The sequence below is a fragment of the Manis pentadactyla genome, chromosome 4 (genome assembly GCF_030020395.1).
Source record: "Manis pentadactyla isolate mManPen7 chromosome 4, mManPen7.hap1, whole genome shotgun sequence".
Lineage (NCBI taxonomy): Eukaryota > Metazoa > Chordata > Mammalia > Pholidota > Manidae > Manis > Manis pentadactyla.
The window spans coordinates 105,066,688-105,083,527 of NC_080022.1; the positions used below are offsets into that span (position 1 = coordinate 105,066,688).

General features: G+C 45.1%; 2 protein-coding genes across 2 annotated transcripts in view; both read left to right on the plus strand.

Annotated features, from left to right (window-relative positions):
- Positions 1-6,763, plus strand: part of PTGFRN (prostaglandin F2 receptor inhibitor) — a 74,451-nt gene extending 67,688 nt beyond the window's left edge. Inside the window, exons 8-9 of the mRNA XM_036924467.2 lie at positions 1,528-1,833; positions 3,325-6,763. Coding sequence (XP_036780362.2) covers positions 1,528-1,833; positions 3,325-3,491 — 473 coding nt within the window. The 3' untranslated portion in view covers positions 3,492-6,763. The remainder of the gene's footprint in view (positions 1-1,527; positions 1,834-3,324) is intronic.
- Positions 6,764-13,696: 6,933 nt separating this feature from the next.
- The window catches only part of CD101 (CD101 molecule), a 55,048-nt gene continuing 51,904 nt past the window's right edge, over positions 13,697-16,840 (plus strand). The window contains exon 1 of the mRNA XM_036924466.2: positions 13,697-15,113. Within this exon, the coding sequence (XP_036780361.2) occupies positions 15,071-15,113 (43 nt within the window). The 5' untranslated portion in view covers positions 13,697-15,070. The remainder of the gene's footprint in view (positions 15,114-16,840) is intronic.

Here is a 16,840-nt window from a genome sequence, read left to right on the forward strand (position 1 = left end):
CGTGTAGGTCACACAGCTAACAAGAGCTGGTGCTGGGGCTCCAGCTTAGGCGACCTGGCCCTTCATGCTGGCCACAGCACCATGGGTCTCGGCAGGACTCAGAACTAGAGTTAGAATGTGGGCACAAGTAATGGGGACACAGCTATGGCTTCTTGTCTTCAGTAACCACCCAGCCCCTGCAGGCCACAGACAGCAGCACTGAGCTCGAGTTTTTGCTGAGCACCTGACGGAGACCCAGGTGCCCACTCTGCCGCGGCACTGTGAGGGTAGGAGGATGTTACAGGACTCCATCTGCCCCCAGGAAGTTGGTCTTCTTGGCAAGAGGTGACGTGTACACTGAGAACAACCAAATTTCATGCTGAAGTGCCACACTGGGTCCATGAAGAAAAAAGAAGGTATTTTGAGCATCAGTAGAAAGCTGTCATCCTATAGGTGGCACTGAGATTTGCTGTGGCCCCTGTCTTTTTAGAGTGAGTTGAAATGGAATTATCATTTGGGTAAATTTATAGAAATCATTGCTTTTAGTTTTGCTTACATTCTTTTTTAACATGTAAGTGTCCGAATATAATGTGCTTTTTGAGGTTATTAGTGTATTTTTACTAAGTGAATAAATGTTATTTTTTGTTTAACAAAGTTTTTGTTAACATTTACATAGAAAGCCTTCTAACACAAATTTAAGATCAAACAGGATTTGTGGCCTTACAGGCCCTCTCGCCTGCTGGATGAATCTCAGACCTGACACAGCTGGTGCTGGTTGGTAACAGTGAAAGGAAGAGGTCACAGGCTTATGACACGTGCTCCATTTTCACTTGCCATGAGAATTACCACTGTGCCAAAGTCTTCTATCTGTTATGCCCATGTTAACTTATCTGACGTTGCTAGAACCTTAATTTTGCAGAGTAGTTTATGATTCAGCAGCAGTACTCTCTGGGACTGTTAAACCATGTTCAATTTTCTCAACTTGACATTCTTCTTCTCTTCTTCTCTTGTTTTGAACTTAAGCACTTATCTGGGGGGAGAAAAACCCACAGCAAACAATAAAATTTAAACTGTTTACAACTCTAAATTTTGTATGATTCACTTTATGTACATTTTGTTCCTTGAACTGAGTCTTGCAGTCTTAGGTTCTTCTGCCTGATAAGGCAAAAGATCTTGCTTTCTTTAAGATCCAGACCATGCAGTGTCTCTACACACCAGCTTACACCTCATGTTCCCTGTAAGAAGGCAGCTTTTGGGTCTGACGCTTCTTCCTATGCCCCTCAGGCTGGGTGGTGGCATATCAGGGCTCAGAGAGTGGATGTGAGCTGGGTTAAGCTGTACGCTCTGCTGCTTCCTGGCGCTGTGACCTCAGACAAGGTATTTGGTCCCACCACAGACTGCGGATGTGATAATCCCTTCATCACAGGAGTCAGTGAGACCTAAGGCATGTAGAGCCATGCTGGCCCTTAGTGAGGCTACATACGTGTTAGCCATTTGTGGTGTTTCTGCCTTTGCACTTACCCAGGGGTTTGACTTGGTGACCCATAGATGACATGGCCTTCGATGTGTCCTGGTTTGCGGTCCACTCTTTTGGCCTGGACAAGGCTCCTGTCCTCCTGTCTGCACTGGATCGGAAGGGGATTGTGAATACGGCCCAGAGAGCCTGGAGGAGTGGCCTCAGCCTGGAGCGCGTGAGCATGCTGGAATTCTTGCTGCAAGTGCATGGCTCTGAGGACCAGGACTTTGGCAACTATTTCTGTTCCGTGACTCCGTGGGTGAAGTCACCAACAGGTTCCTGGCAGAAGGAGGCAGAGATCTACTCCAAGCCCGTCTTCATAACTGTGAAGATGGATGGTGAGAATGACACGCAAATACTTCTCTCGGTGTCTGGGGAATGTATTCTCTCTGTGCTGTGCTGCAGGCGACAGAGTCCAGGTTTCCACCATTTGAGGAAAGTGCCACAGGCCAGCCTGCTTTCTCTCTGGGCCTGGCCTGGACTGGGACCCAGAAAGAGCATAAGCAGCCCTTGCTGTTTTCTCAGCTTTGGTATCATGTGCTGGGAGCACCATCAGGAAATGATTTTTAAGACTTAATGGAAAGATTTTGGGTGCTTCCTATACATTCTATACAAACCCACTTTACTGTGTCCTAGAGCTGGCAGAGATTCTGCAGGCAGAGGGCAGAGAACAGTGAGTGTCAGGGTGGGTTCAGGTGCCCAGGCGAGGCTGTGAATGGGTCCCTGCCACTCTGGCCCTCCTGTTGGTTTTGCTTATTGGAAAAGGGAGGCTCCTCCTAGTGTTATTAGTCCACGGGGGTTGCTCTTGGATTGTTGGCCCACCCCGACAATTGGGGTCAGACTCATTTGGTGGTCAGAGGGCCCCCTTCCCTACTCTCTGTTCCCTGAGCATCCTGGAAGAGAGGGAGTTGTTCCTTGGTTAATGAGAGACATGTTTTCTCTTCAAAAAGCTTGAAGAAGAGTAAACATGAATTGAAAAAGCCCCATGGAGAGAATTAAAGTCCAGTGGCCTCCAAAGCTATCTAGGAGCCTTATAGTATGTCTCCCCAGTGATACATCAGTTTGGGGCCAACTGGAAATGGAATCCCAGCTCTTCCACAGATGACTTAGCCTTTCTGATTCTTTATTCCCTCTCTTGTAAAATGGGATAATAATCTCTCATAGGGCTCTTGTGAAAAATAAGCTGTATTAAATGTCAGACCCCCACCGCAGCACCAGCAGCCATCCGAGAAGGGTTGGTATTTATGAGGGAAAGTGACATGGGATTTGGGGATGTGGGGTGTGAACAGTGTTTGTGCTTTCTGGAAACTTAGTCATTTATACCATATTTGCATCTTAGAAATTCCTTGCTTGAAGTAACTCCATATGAAAATCCAGATTTACCAAATAAGTAATGGAGTGATTATTCACTTCGCTATATAATTTACTATAGTGTTACTTAAAATAGCTCCCCTAGTACCCTTCAGTTATTTGATGCATAGAATTGATTTACATACAGTTTCTTTTTAAGGATGCATCTGCTGCTTGAATGTGTGGTGCCCTTATACTGACTTTTAAAAATCAATTTCCTGCCAAAAGCCTAAAAAGCAAGTTGACATTCAAGACATCAAATGAAATCTTATTTCCTTTTTCCCCCCCAACAGAATTGGGTGGGGCAATATTTGCTCATTTTTCGACAGATAGGCTGAGTTGTTCCTGTCTCAAGCACCGTACTCGGTGCTGTATGCAGGATGAAAGAGCTGCGATGCTGTGGGGAAGGGAGGCGGTGGTCTCCCTGGGGCCGTCCCCTTCACATCCTAATGTGGCTCCCTTTGACCTCTCCCTGCCAGTGCTGAATGCCTTCAAGTACCCACTGCTGATCGGTGTGGGCCTGTCCACCATCATCGGGCTCCTGTCCTGCCTCATCGGGTACTGCAGCTCCCACTGGTGTTGTAAGAAGGAGGTCCAGGAGACCAGGCGGGAGCGCCGCCGGCTCATGTCCATGGAGATGGACTAGGCCACAGCCTGGGAGGAGCCACGGCAGAGGGACGGTCCAGGAGCAAATTGTGCGAGAAGAGGACAGTGATACTTTAACGTGCAGTGTGTTACACTAAAACCCAGTCCTCTCTAATCTCAGGTGGGACTTGGCGCTCCCTCTTTTCTGCATGTCAAGTTCTGAGCGCGGACATTTACCAGCACACGACTCTTCTTCCCACAGCACTTTCTGGTAGAACAATCAAGTGTGTGTTTTCCCAGCTGCGGCTTTTTAACGGTTAACCTTTGTCTGATTTTTTTTCTCCTACTGGTTTATAGATGTCTCTGACTTGTATGTGTTTATATCTTCTGTTCCAAAGGGTCGTGGTGAGGAAGGGGTGATGGCTTTCAGAGTTCTTTGTCTTGGGTGAGACTATAACTGCCCACTTGAGAGCTGGCCTCTGTGTTGGAGGTCTGTGTTGAGAGCTGCCAAATGCAGCCCTCTGCCCTGACCTCAAGACAACACAGACCTGTGCTGAAGGCTAATTTGTGGCTTTTACTATCCTACCCAGCCCCTATTTTCAGGGGTTTAGACTACATTTGAATTCTAAACTTGCAGTATGCAACTTTTTCTTATTGAACCCAAATGCTTTTTTTTTCTTCTCTGCCCCCTTTCCATTTATTTTGTGCTTGCTTTCTGTGAGAGTGCTGAAATGACGGCCCTGGCATCTAGAATTTGGCTCTCCACCAAGCACCTTATCTTGCCACCTTAGCCTTAAGAATGAATATGAAGAAAAATACACAGCCACCTCTGTCCAGGGCAGTAAGAAGGTCTGGTCTGCAAGGAGGAGGAGATTGGAATAAAGGAGAGGAACAGACATTCAGTCTGATAGTTCTGAGGCCACTGGCCCTCACAGGGCCCCCGGGAGAGCAGACTGGGGATCCTGGGAGTTAGTTTTCTGTAGCTCGTGCCAGGAGGGTCAGTGGTGCTCATTCGTCAGGCAGAAGAAGCCACCTCCATTCCCTCTCTTGCCATTGTGGAAGGCAAAGGCCTTCGCCACCAAGCACTGCTGAGGAACCCCGAGAAGCCCCATGTCCTTCACAGGCCACTTGGGCTTCTTACTGTGAAGGCATGTTGCTGCATGCTAGACCGACTGACTTCATGGAATCATAAATTGCCTGGAAGAACCAAGCTTTTTCTCTGACCTTTTCAGTCCTTCAAGTCTTCTTAAGATCCCCTGCAGGGGTTAGTGAGAAAGGGTATACTTTGTGGTATGTTTCCTTTCCTGTTAGGAACATGAATGAAACCCAGCAATTTATCACCATGTGAACAACCTACAAAGTAGACCTGAGAGCTGTCCATTTTTCCCAATTGCTTGGACCAGGAGTAGGACAGTGGACCAAAAGCAGTCTTTGCTCCCTGAAGTGTCTCACCCCTGCATTGCACTGGCCATTTGGAAGCATCCCAGTCGGGTTTTCTGACTCATGCCCTCTATTCCAATCCTCTGTGTGTTTCTCCTGGCTCTGAAGGATCTAACACTGCTCTAACTTCTGAAGGGAAAAAAGATTCATTTGTTTTGAGCAATAAAGTAATACAAAATGATGGCCATTCATGTGTGGCTCTTTGTCACAATGGCCCGGATGAGCCATACTCCTCCCAGCTCACCATCCTCTCCTCCTCTTCCCTCATTCTGCTACCCTTGATTCCTTCTGCACTTACCACCGAGTCCCCCCTGGGAGGCATATTTCCACCTGGCTTTCCCTTTTTGTTGTGCCCATCAAGGGGAACCACCCGTGATAGAAACTCTAGATTCTAGAGCATGCGTGAGTAGAGGAAGAGGAGAGGGCTTTCATAGCACCAGATGAGGGTGTTTTCTACCTGTCATTGCCTAACTGCTATTTTAGAGGAGGTGGGTTGCAGGCGATTGTGTAAAGGGGAATTAAAAGAGAGAACACATATAAACAGGTGCTGTGTTAGTGATAGATAGTGCCCTCCGGGCCCATGCAGTTGTCACACTTTAAAAGAAAATTCAGGATTATTGTAGCATAGGCCCTTCTTGGTAGAAGGAAGGTTACTTAGCTTTGGATGTGCCCAGGTGGCCCCAGGTATATGTAAAACCATGGATGGGTCACACCAGACACTTGGTAGTGGTAAAGGTGACATGTGCTCACACACTGTATCTTTTCCTTTCAAACTTACTGCAGTTCGAGGCTGAGGTTGTTACGGCATTAATTCCAACCCCACCCTCTGTCCATGGGGCTGGTATGAAGTGGAAAGAAATCCCAGGGCATTGTATTAGGGACCTCATTCCTTCCAGGGACATAAACTTTCCCGTAATGTGTGTCCCTTTAAAAGTGTGAGATACAGTCTTTTGTTGTACCAAATAGCGCTCCACACAAAGTGGTCCCTCCCTGTGGTGTGCCTGCTTGGTGTCACACACACATAGAAGAAGCTCCTGCCAGAAGCACTGGTGTGAATGGAAGAAGGACGTAGCCACGATTCACACAGATGAAATTGCACTTCTTAACAAAAAGAAACTTTATGAAGTTTGGGTTTTTTTTCCTAACCATAAACAGATTCCCAGAAAGAGCCTAAGCTATGTTCAGATGGAGGCCTCGAAATTAATTTAAATTGTTTACTTTATAATGTTTACATACACTTTTCACTTTTTTAAAAAAAGAAAAAACACAAACTCTGACTTTTTAACAGCTTTTCAGATTTTTCATGGGACAGTGGAACTCTGACTCACCAATGAGATTTAAATCTTAATTTAGAAATGTATTTATTTGTGTGTCCCCCACCCCCCATCCTCATGGCTTTTCCTAAGATCTGGGAAAGGAGGCCCCTCCCACCCAAACCCTGTAGTTTTCTCTGGTGGCTCTTGCTTCTTGCTTCGCAGACTGCCTGCAGCCATGGCCTGACATCCGTGAGCCAAAGACTGAGCCTTTGTGGCAGGAATAATAAGCAATACTACACAATTTGCTACTTTCAGAAATTTTTTTTTTTTAGCTGTGCCGATGACAACAGAGGAAGAAGGGAACTGGGATTTGGGTAAGTTCTCCTCTGCTGTTTGACCAAATTCTCAGTGACAGATAACTGTGCGCAGATCACTAGGAGAAAAATGTTGACTGACTTTCTTTTATAGCGTGGCACATAAGGATCTGCCGAATTTTACATAGACAAAGAAAGGGTCTTGTGTATTTTTGTCCATATCCAATGTTATATGAACTAATTGTATTGTTTTATACTGTGACCACAAATATTATGCAATGCACCGTTTGTTTTTTATTTCATTAAAGGAAGTTTAATTTAAATTGAAGTTGTGTGAGGAACTTGATATTGGCTTCTATTCTCTTTTCATCCTTTGTGTGAGGGATTGTGGCTTGATTCTAGTTGCAACTTTAGCACCTTCTGATCACTTTGAATCCTGTGAGAGTATTGTAGATTTTCACTAAAGATAGAAACAAATGGATTGAACAGGATTGATTTTGAAAGTCCCACCAAGTGGAAAGTTAAAGGCTGGGTTCCTGTGGCTTATGAAAGATCTCTTGTTCTTTCAGTGAATTCTCATGACCTCCTAGGTCTCCTGCATGAAAGAGGGAAGTTAAATGTTGTTCCTTTCTTCAGGTGAGGAAACACACCAAAGCTCTGTGGCCATCCCGTGACTGGAATGGGAACGGCTGTTCTGACTCATGTCCCTGTCTGGAGCCACACTGGTCCAGAAGGTGCCAGCCCCTTATAATATAAAAACAGTGCTCTTCCCAGGCCACTGTCTTCAGGGGTGGGTACAGGAGGGAGCACCAGGAACCCACTCCCTGCTGGCCCCTGGAGCAGCTGCTTGGCTGGGGCTGGCTGGCCTCCCCCCGAACTCTCGCATGGGCCTCATTTGTGTCCTAGGCAGGGATCACCTCTCATTGCAAGGTCTTCAGGGGCTGGGGCTGTGTCCTGGTTACTGTCTTGCCCAGGGATTAGTGGTCCCAAGCATGTAGAAGGGCTGGCAGTTTATACATGCACAGTTAATGCTCTACTGTGGGAAATGGCTTGCATGCTTTTCAGTGAACTGGGGGGATTCTGCTCACATGAAAACATGATGCAGTCAGAGTTGGTCTTTAGCAGTCTCCTGCCTATTACTGGACCTGATCCTGCATCAGTTTAAATTAAAAACAAACACCTTGCATGCCTCCTGTGTGTCCAGGCGGCGTGCTAAGCACAGGGTAACTGCCACTCACTCACTTGCCTGAGGCCTTGGCACACACTGTTTGCTTGCCTGAGTCCTCAACCTGTCTGATCTGGACTTCCTGGCAGCTCCCAGGGAGCTTTTTCTGCCCTTTTGGGCTAAATGAGGACCTCCTGACAGTTGCTCTAGTGGGCTGAACGCAGGGGCCACTCGCTGCTGTGGCTCATTGTGCTTATTGTGACATAGTTAACAGTGGGATTCTTATGATGTGCCAGGTACCAGGCGAAGTGCCTCAAGTCACCCTGAGGTGGCTCCAGTAGAAACTTTCACCTGCTCTCCATGGAACTGGATTTTCCAAATAAAAGCCACTCCATTTCCTCTCAGGACAATGTGCATGGCACACATTTAAAATACAGGTTTTATTATTATTTAGGCATTGCAGGAACAACAGATCAGAAGATAACTGCCATTGAAAAGATGGTTTATTGATTCACAGATCCCAAGAGGAGGGGGCACACCAGGCCATGGGGGTCCTGCAGGGAAGCGCTGGGGTTGTCAGGAGGTAGAAGGAGGAAGGCAGAGAAGCACAGGTAACAGCCTTTATTGGGTTTTCACAGGAAGGAACAGACAAGTCAGGGTAAGCAGGCTTACGATTGATTCGTTTGTATAATTTCAGGGGCTCTGGGAACAGGGGTTGTCCCTAATTATCTGGAACCTGGTCCTAGAGTGATCCGGGCGCGGACAGTGGTCCCGAGTATGAGAGGCTGAGTGGGGCGGGGCGGGGGCGGGTACCGGCTCTGGATTGGTGGGCTTGTGTGTAATGGGCGTGCCCACAGGGGACTGGGTTCCTCCCTCCGGGAACAGGCTAGCCCAGGGAGAGGCGGGCTGTCCAGGATCAGCAAAGCCCTAGATGTCAAAGTACCAAAACACAGAAAGTAAAGTAACGTGTAAAAGTAAGATGAATTCTCTGGAAGGACTCAGTAGGGCAAATTGCTTGAAAAAAAAATTGCTATCAGTTTAGGACCAGGGTGTAAAAGACTGGGGGACAAATCATGGAAATGTGGAGAAAGATTCTGTACTTTGGTGGCTTCACAAATGTTTTTTAAATTCTTATTCCCTTTTAAATAAATCAAACCTGGAAGTTACTGAAAAGACATTATAGGTTTGGTTTATGCCAGGAAGCGATAGGAGACTGCAGACACCAGAGACATATTTACAGGAAAGACCTAGGCTTGTGTCAAGAGATGGGTGAATAAATACGTATGTATATGGTTGAGGTGAAAATAAAATGTGTAAGAGAATAGGGGCCTTTTTATGATTCTCAACTTACCTGACATTTTCTGTTAATTGACCAACTAAAAACTCTATGCCAGATAATGGAGTTTCTATTATTTCACCATTCTTACAGATGAGGAAATTGAGACTTAGAAAAATGAAGTCAATTGCTCAGATGAGTAAGATTTTAACCCATATCTTTCTGACTCCAGACTCTGCACAGTGGTCCCCTTCTCTGTGGGAGATACGTTCTAAGACCCCCAGTGGATGCCTGAAACTGTGGGTTGTACTGAACTCTTTATACCAGGCTTTTTCCTATATGTGCATACCTATGATAAAGTTTCATTTATAAATCATGCACACTAAGAGATTAATAATGATAACTAATAATAGAATAGAACAATAAATATACTGTAAAAAAAGCTATGTGAATGTGCTCTCTCTCCAATGAGTACTTTACTCGCCCTTCTTGTGATGATGTGAGGTGATGAAATGCCTACACGATGAAATGAAGTGAGGTGAATGACATAACCATTGTGACATAGCATTAGGCTACTACTGAGCTTCTGAAGATACAGCAGGAGGACCGTCTTCTTCCAGAACACGGTTGACTACAGGTAACTGAAACCACGAGAGTGAAACTGGACAAGGGGTCCACCATACATGTTTTAGATGAACACTCCAGCCAAAGTGCCTGGTATTTTAGGCATTCAGTAGGTATTTGTTGAATAGAGAAAGATGAATAAGAACTAGACCCTGCTCTTATGAAATTCATGGCGTTACAGGAGAGGGAGATATATAAATAATTCATTTTATTACCATAGTGTAATTAAAATTATAGAAGTTTACTGACATAGCACAGAGGAGGAAGTGAACTGTAAGTTGTCAAAAAAGATTTCACATAAGAGATGCAGACCTAGACCTAAATTTTTTAATGAATAGCCATTTATCAGGAGGGATGGGGCAAGGTTCCTGAGGAGATAGCATTTGCAAAGTTAAAGAGGGAAACAATGGTGAGACATATTAATAGAAATACAAGTGGTTCTATGTCTGAAAGGCGAAAGTTGAAATTAAAGTGAGAGTTCCCAAGGGCCAGCTCATGAAGGTCAAGTCAAGGTACTTGGACTTGATCTTCTAGAGATATTTGGGCAGCCATTGAAAATCTTGTTTCAAGAGAGTGAATGGCTAAGTTTGCATTTTAGATTGCTCTGTTAGCAGGAGTTGTGAGGGTGCAGGCAAGGCTGGAAGATGAATTGCATTAGTCCAGATAAAAAATTGAGACCTTCAACTCTGACAGCAACAGGTAGGATGAACTCATCAAAGATTTTAGGAAGAATTGAGGACTTTGTAACGATGTGGAGCGTGGAGGCCCACCATGGGTCTGAAGTGGATATTGGGGCACTCAACCACGATGGGCAATACCAGTGAAAGAGAAAACAATGATTTCAGCTTTAGACTCAAACTTGAGTTTCCTGCAGGACCTTGAAATGGAGATGTTCAACACCAGCTAGGTCACTGGTGTGGTGCTGAAGGGAGAAGTTGGTGTTGATGTGTATCTGTGATTGTCAGTATACAGATGGGGGAGGAGAGGCGGCAGCGTGGGAGCACAGGGCTGACTATAGAGCCCTGGAGAGGAACACAACAGCAGGGGTGGGATGGAGAAGATCAGTGAGAAGGAACTTCCAAAGGGGTGAGGGAATGCCTTGGAGAGAGAGGAATCAGAGGAGGAAGGGAAGAATTCCAAGCAGGTTGGCCACGGCTAGTCATCCCTGATGCCACCAAAAGACCAAGTCAAAGGAAAGCTGAGCTGTGTCTGAGCTGAGCTGGCGTGACCCTGGGTATTTGTGTGAGGCCAAGACAGACTGCAGCAGGCTGAAGTGCCATAGAGTTAGGAAACCAAACAATACAGAACACTGGGAAGTGGTCAGAAGTTTAAAGAAGGGTGGGAAGAGGGCTGAACCTAATGGGGAATTGTGGCTGTGCAGTGGGGTAGGAGACCCTGAGCTTTATGGGCCGAGTAAGCAATGCATGGGCACCTGTATCCAAGAGGCGGGGATAGGAGGGACCTAGAGCCCAGGTGAGAAGAGCCTCCTGCCCCTCTTTTCCTTTCTTCCTCTCTTTGGGGCCCATTCTGAGCTCCATCCTTTTCTTAAATCAGAACTGGTTGTCTGTAAGGAATAGCCCTTCCCAAAGGAGTATTTGGAAACAGCAGATGGCCTAGGAATCCCATCTGTTTCTCTTTCCGCTCCCATCCAGTATTCTCCATCTTCTATCCCCCAGCCCACGTCCCCACCCAATGCCCCGGCCTTTGCCTCTGCTCGCAGACGTCAGGCGTTTCCCCACAGATGGGGGGAGCCACCAACCAGCCTGAAGAGTTCCTCAGCCTTGGTTAACGACCTGTCCCGGTGAAGCTCCTGGTGAAGCCAGGCCACAGGGAAGTAAGAGACCTGGAAATCATTGTCCATCACAGGCCAAGCTGGAAGTGTGCCCACTCGAGGCCTCAATTTCTTCCCTTGTTCTTTGCGGGCAGTGGCTGAGCTGACAGAGGTCCCTCCCTGTGGTGTCCCTGCTTGGTGTTCCATACACGTAGACATGAGGCTCAGCCCCAGGGCTTCCTGTACCTTGGCACGTCCAGTACTTGTGGAGCAGCCCTCAATTTGACCTGAATTGTAAGAGTTCAAGCAGCGAAAGGGCAAGATCACAATCAGCTTCCTGCTGACCTCTTGTGAATTTTCTTTTCCATCTCATACACATCCCACCTTCTGAAAATCCTGAGTGGTAAGCTAGAAGGTGTAACAGAGCACTGAGTCAAAGAAGGCAGCCTTAGAAAGTGGCCATTTCCTAGCCATATTGTCTTGGCTCTGAGATAAGTTTTCTGATCTGTAGAATGGGATTAGTAACACCCGTCACATGGTGATGTGAATTATTCTATAAAACTGCATATGTCACCTCACACCAGTAAGGATGGCCACCATCCAAAAGACAAACAACAACAAATGTTGGCGAGGGTGTGGAGAAAGGAGAACCCTCCTATGTTGGGAATGTAAATTAGTTCAACCATTGTGGAAACCAGTATGGAGGTTCCTCAAAAAGCTCAAAATAGAAATACCATTTGACCCAGGAATTCCACTTCTAGGAATTTACCCTAAGAATGCAGCAGCCCAGTTTGAAAAAGACAGATGCACCGCTATGTTTATCACAGCACTATTTACAATAGCCCAGAAATGGGAGCAACCTAAGTGTCCATCAGTAGATGAATGGATAAAGAAGATGTGGTACATATACACAATGGAATATTATTCAGCCATAAGAAGAAAAAAATCCTACCATTTGCAACAACATGGATGGAGCTAGAGGGTATTATGCTCAGTGAAATAAGCCAGACAGAGAAAGACAAGTACCAAATGATTTCACTCATATGTGGAGTATAAGAACAAAGAAAAAAACTGAAGGAACAAAACAGCAGCAGAATCACAGAACCCAAGAAAGGACTAACAGTTACCAAAGGGAAAGGGACTGGGGAGGAGGGGTGGGAAGGGAGGGATAAGAGCAGGGAAAAAGAAAGAGGGCATTACGATTAGCATGTATAATGTGGGGCGGGGGCACGGGGAGGGCTGTGCAACACAGAGAAGACAAGTAATGATTCTACGGCATCTTACTACGCTGATGGACAGTGACTGTAATGGGGTTTGTGGGGGGGACGTAGTGATGGGGGGAGTCTAGTAAACATAATGTTCCTCATGTACTTGTAGATTAATGATACCAAAATAAAAAATAAAAAAAACTGCATATATGAAAATGTCTGTCAGAGAGCCTAACATGTAAAAGGTCCCTGTTTAAATATTTCTTGGGCCTGAATGCTTCAGACAGGAAGCCACAATACCTACCACTTCGATGATTCTGTGGCACACTGGAGCATGTCAAATCTAAAAAACAACACATACCTTTTCATTAGTCTTCCAGGAACTTGAACAGAATTTTTTCTTTAGTACATTCCGCTGCTGCTTCATCCATTACTGGCCCTCTCCCTCCATCAGAATCAGGAACTACATTTTTACATTCCTTTCAACTGATACAGTGCAGTGATCCCCAAGATAATAGAATAACTGTCTCTCTGGCTGGCTCTATTTTTTTCTTTCTTCTTCTTTTCCCCTTGACAACAGAAAATTTCTTTTTTTCCCCTCCAGAAAAAAAGCGACATCACCCTGTCAATGTTAAATTCTGGCAGAAATAGAAGCACTAAAATGGAAAGAAAAAAAAGAAATTTTGGCAACAGCCAGGAATGAGAAACTGCATAGCATTTACTTGGTTGTATGTATTTCAGGAAGATGGGGTACTCTGTATTATTGGCAATGATTGTCTCTGGGATCGATGCTTATTTCTAAAATAATTCTTTTCAGTGCATATAGCAGATTGATTGCATCTGTGGCCTCAGTTCTTTACCCCTCCTCTTGCCCTGTTACATTGCAGTTCCTCTCTGTATAAAGACCACCTTGCATTTGGACTTGGCCATGTGACTTGCTTTGAACTATGGGATGTTAGAAGTCATGATGCAAGTCGAAGCTTTAAAAAGTGTTGGCATGTTTCCACTAGTTCTTCTGGACCCCTGACATCACTGAAAACATGCTCAGGCTAGCCTACTAGAGGGATATGCCAGGGATCCAAGCCAGGGCCATCCCAGATCATCCAGCTTCTTCCAGGAGACCCATAGGCTTGTGAACTAAAATAAATGTTTACTGTTGTAAGCCACTGAAGGTCTGTGGTTGTTTGTTACACAGTAATAACTAACTGATACCGGGCCTTTGCCTAAAATTTTGGCACCTGGGGATGATGGCTCGTGACTTCTCCAACTTGAATGGTGAACAAATTACTGTACTTCAAGCCCCACTGATATTATAGTTAACAGCTTGGAGAGGTAATTTGAAGTCTCCATTCTAGGTAAACTGCCCTTTAATTGGTCCCTAAATATAGCCAGCACATTGCAGTCTCTGTAACTTTGTATGTTTTCAATTCTCCCTGCTGGAATGTCCTTCCCTCTCCTCTGCCTATTTGAATCATACCAGATCTCCAAAGACCTACATAAAACTAGCCTTTTTTGAATGCGCTATAGCTGCCCCTGGCCTGCAGTGGCCTCTTAACTCAGGGTATTTCTTGCTTGAGCTATAAATTGGATACTCAACACTTGCTGCCTTATATGGCTACCATTTCTTAGCTACTGTTTATTAAATTAGATTCCAGGCAAGGCCCTTCTTCCAGTCCTTTTATCCCCCAAGCTTTTCCTCTTACCTTGAAAAGGGAAGAACAGGACCTTTCACTAAAGACATTAGTATTTGTAGGTTGACTGATACCTGGGGGCTAATTTACTAATGAGTAAAACCAAAGGGGAAAAAATTAAAACTCAGAAAAGGATAGAAGTTAGGGGCTTCCACACCTGAGTCTGTCAAATGTTACCCCATCCCACTGGGAAACTAAATCCTATCTTAAACTATCACCTTCCCCCTGAAGATTTTCCTGATTTCCCATTCTCACTGAGCACTTCTTGTGTACTGGGTATTGTTCTGAGTGCTTCCAGTGAATTAGTTCATTCAGCTCTCATAGCATTCTTATGGGGTACATACAATTAGCATCTCCATCTTATAGATGAGGGTTAGAAAAGGTTAATTAACTTTTCTAAGATTCACACAGGTTTTACAAATAGAATCTGTGGGCAAACCCAGGCAGCCTGATTCTAAGCCCATCTTTGTTGCCAACACCTCGTGTCTCCCCAGTCTCAGGCTTTCCCGGGGCCCTTCTCTTGTTTCTTAGTCCTATCCTGAGATGGCAGTGGAGGTAAGGGAAATTTCTGCTTGATTTTTTATATATTCTCTTTACTTAAATTCCCTCGTGATTACCTAATGGTACACATTTAACTAGGATGAGTCCATCTTCTCTTGTTTTTATCTGTATGTATTTATTTACCCATAAAGATAACTTTTCACACTGAAATTTGAGTGATTAGCCAAGAAACATAATGCAAACAGTTTTTGCATGTGCAAGCCATCTCTGTTTCTCAGTAGGCTGAAAACCACAATATATTGCTTCCTCTTTATCTCTGTAGAGCAAGCACAGTATTTGTCACTCAGCATCAGAACTTCAGTAACGCTACCCAGAAAAGTCTGTGCTGGTCCAAATGGCACACATCCCACAAGTGGCGTCTTTCTTTCTCTTTCTGAGTAAGTGTTATAATTCTGCTTGTTTCTACTGTCATCGGGGCTAGTCAACTGGAGGCTGCTGGGTGATGGAGCAGGGCAGTTTGTATTTATAGGAAAAACTCTGCCACCCACCTCTGGCGTTGGGAGGAATTGCTGACTTGCAGACAGTAGTTTCATGGCTTACCCAGACATCCTTGAGTCCCAGGGAGGAGCAATGCTTGCTTGAGTCCCATGAACCTGATCCCACTGTGTTTTACATTTGATTATGTTGCTGGATCTGCCAGTTTTGTTGGCCCTTCCTTTACCCTTTCTTCCTGGGGTGACCCATCCCCAGAGTAAAAAGCTGAGCTCCCTGGACTCAGAGGTGACCTTAAGGTTTGCCTGTTATTAGAGCTTAACTAGATAAGTGACTTTGGAGATGTGGCTGGATGGAAGGGAACGTTATGAGAGCATGTGGTAGTTTTAGGTCAAGCTGAAAGAAGGTTCTGGACTTCACCTATAAGCCGAAGAGGGAATTGCCTACTAAGAGACTGAGAAGGGGGCAGGGGGATTCACTTGGCTCTGCTGAAGGGCATATAGAGAGGCCTTAGCTGGCCCAGGGGCATTTGAACATGTTAGAACAGGGTGGAGGAAGGGGAGAGTTGGAGGTGGTGGAGAACAGATGAACCAGGTAGAGAATGAGTGGGTAGAAGAGGTAGCAGGTGCTTTTTTGGGCTATGGGTTCTATCTGCATCTGGTGAAGCCTATAGATCCCATCTTAGAATAATTTTTTAAATGCCTATAATAAAATGCATAGGATTTTGGGGAAATAATCATATTGAAATGCAATTATCAAAATATTTTTAAATAAGTCATAATGTAGTAATTATTTGCATCTTTACACATTACATAACAAGCTCTAAAAGTGGTGTATTAACCACCAGACTTCAAAGTAGTGAGTATGAATGATATTTCAAGATTATCTGCAATAATTGTAACACAATGTGAAAACATCTATGGTTTATCGTCTTCATTGGTGATTAGGAAATTTAGAAGAAAATACTGAATTTCCATTAAGATCAGTGAAAATAAAGATGCAGGTGTGTTTTTTTCACCCAAGTTTATGGACCATTTAATCCCATATGTGGACCCAGGTTAAGAATTGTGTTGGGGAGATTGGACTGAGTGAGTGCAGGGCTTTGAATGACTGGGACAATAGGAGAATGACCTGAGCTTATATGCAGTATGACCAGGGCTGAGGCTGACACACAAAAGGGCACTTAATGACATTGGCTTGAGATGAACTGGGCTTTTGTCTTGGGGACATTGGGTCATGTGAGGTAAGGATCACATCCGGGGCCTGCTGGAGCGAGGTGGCCTTCAGGAGAAGTTACTAGGACTAGTTGCTGGGTGATTGATGCCTGCCAGACTGGCTTGGCAGTGCTGATAGCTCAGTGGCTGGTGTGTTCCTGATTGTACTGTTCAGCTGTCCGAGCATGATTCTCTAGTGTCTGTGCTTTAGGTATTTGGACTCCCGTTGGCTGTGTATGGGGGGAGACTGGGCTTATATTGTGCACCAAGTCAGACAATTACAAATTCTCTCCCCCATCCCTTTTGTTTGTTTGTTTGTTTGTGACCAGGCTGGAAGGCCTGGTGGGGTGGGGGAAGTAGTAGCAACCAAAAAGGTTCAAAAAGGGGAAGTGGGAAACTTTTCCTTAACCTATTTAAACAAATACCTAAACTGGGTTACATATTTATTTCTCCTAAAT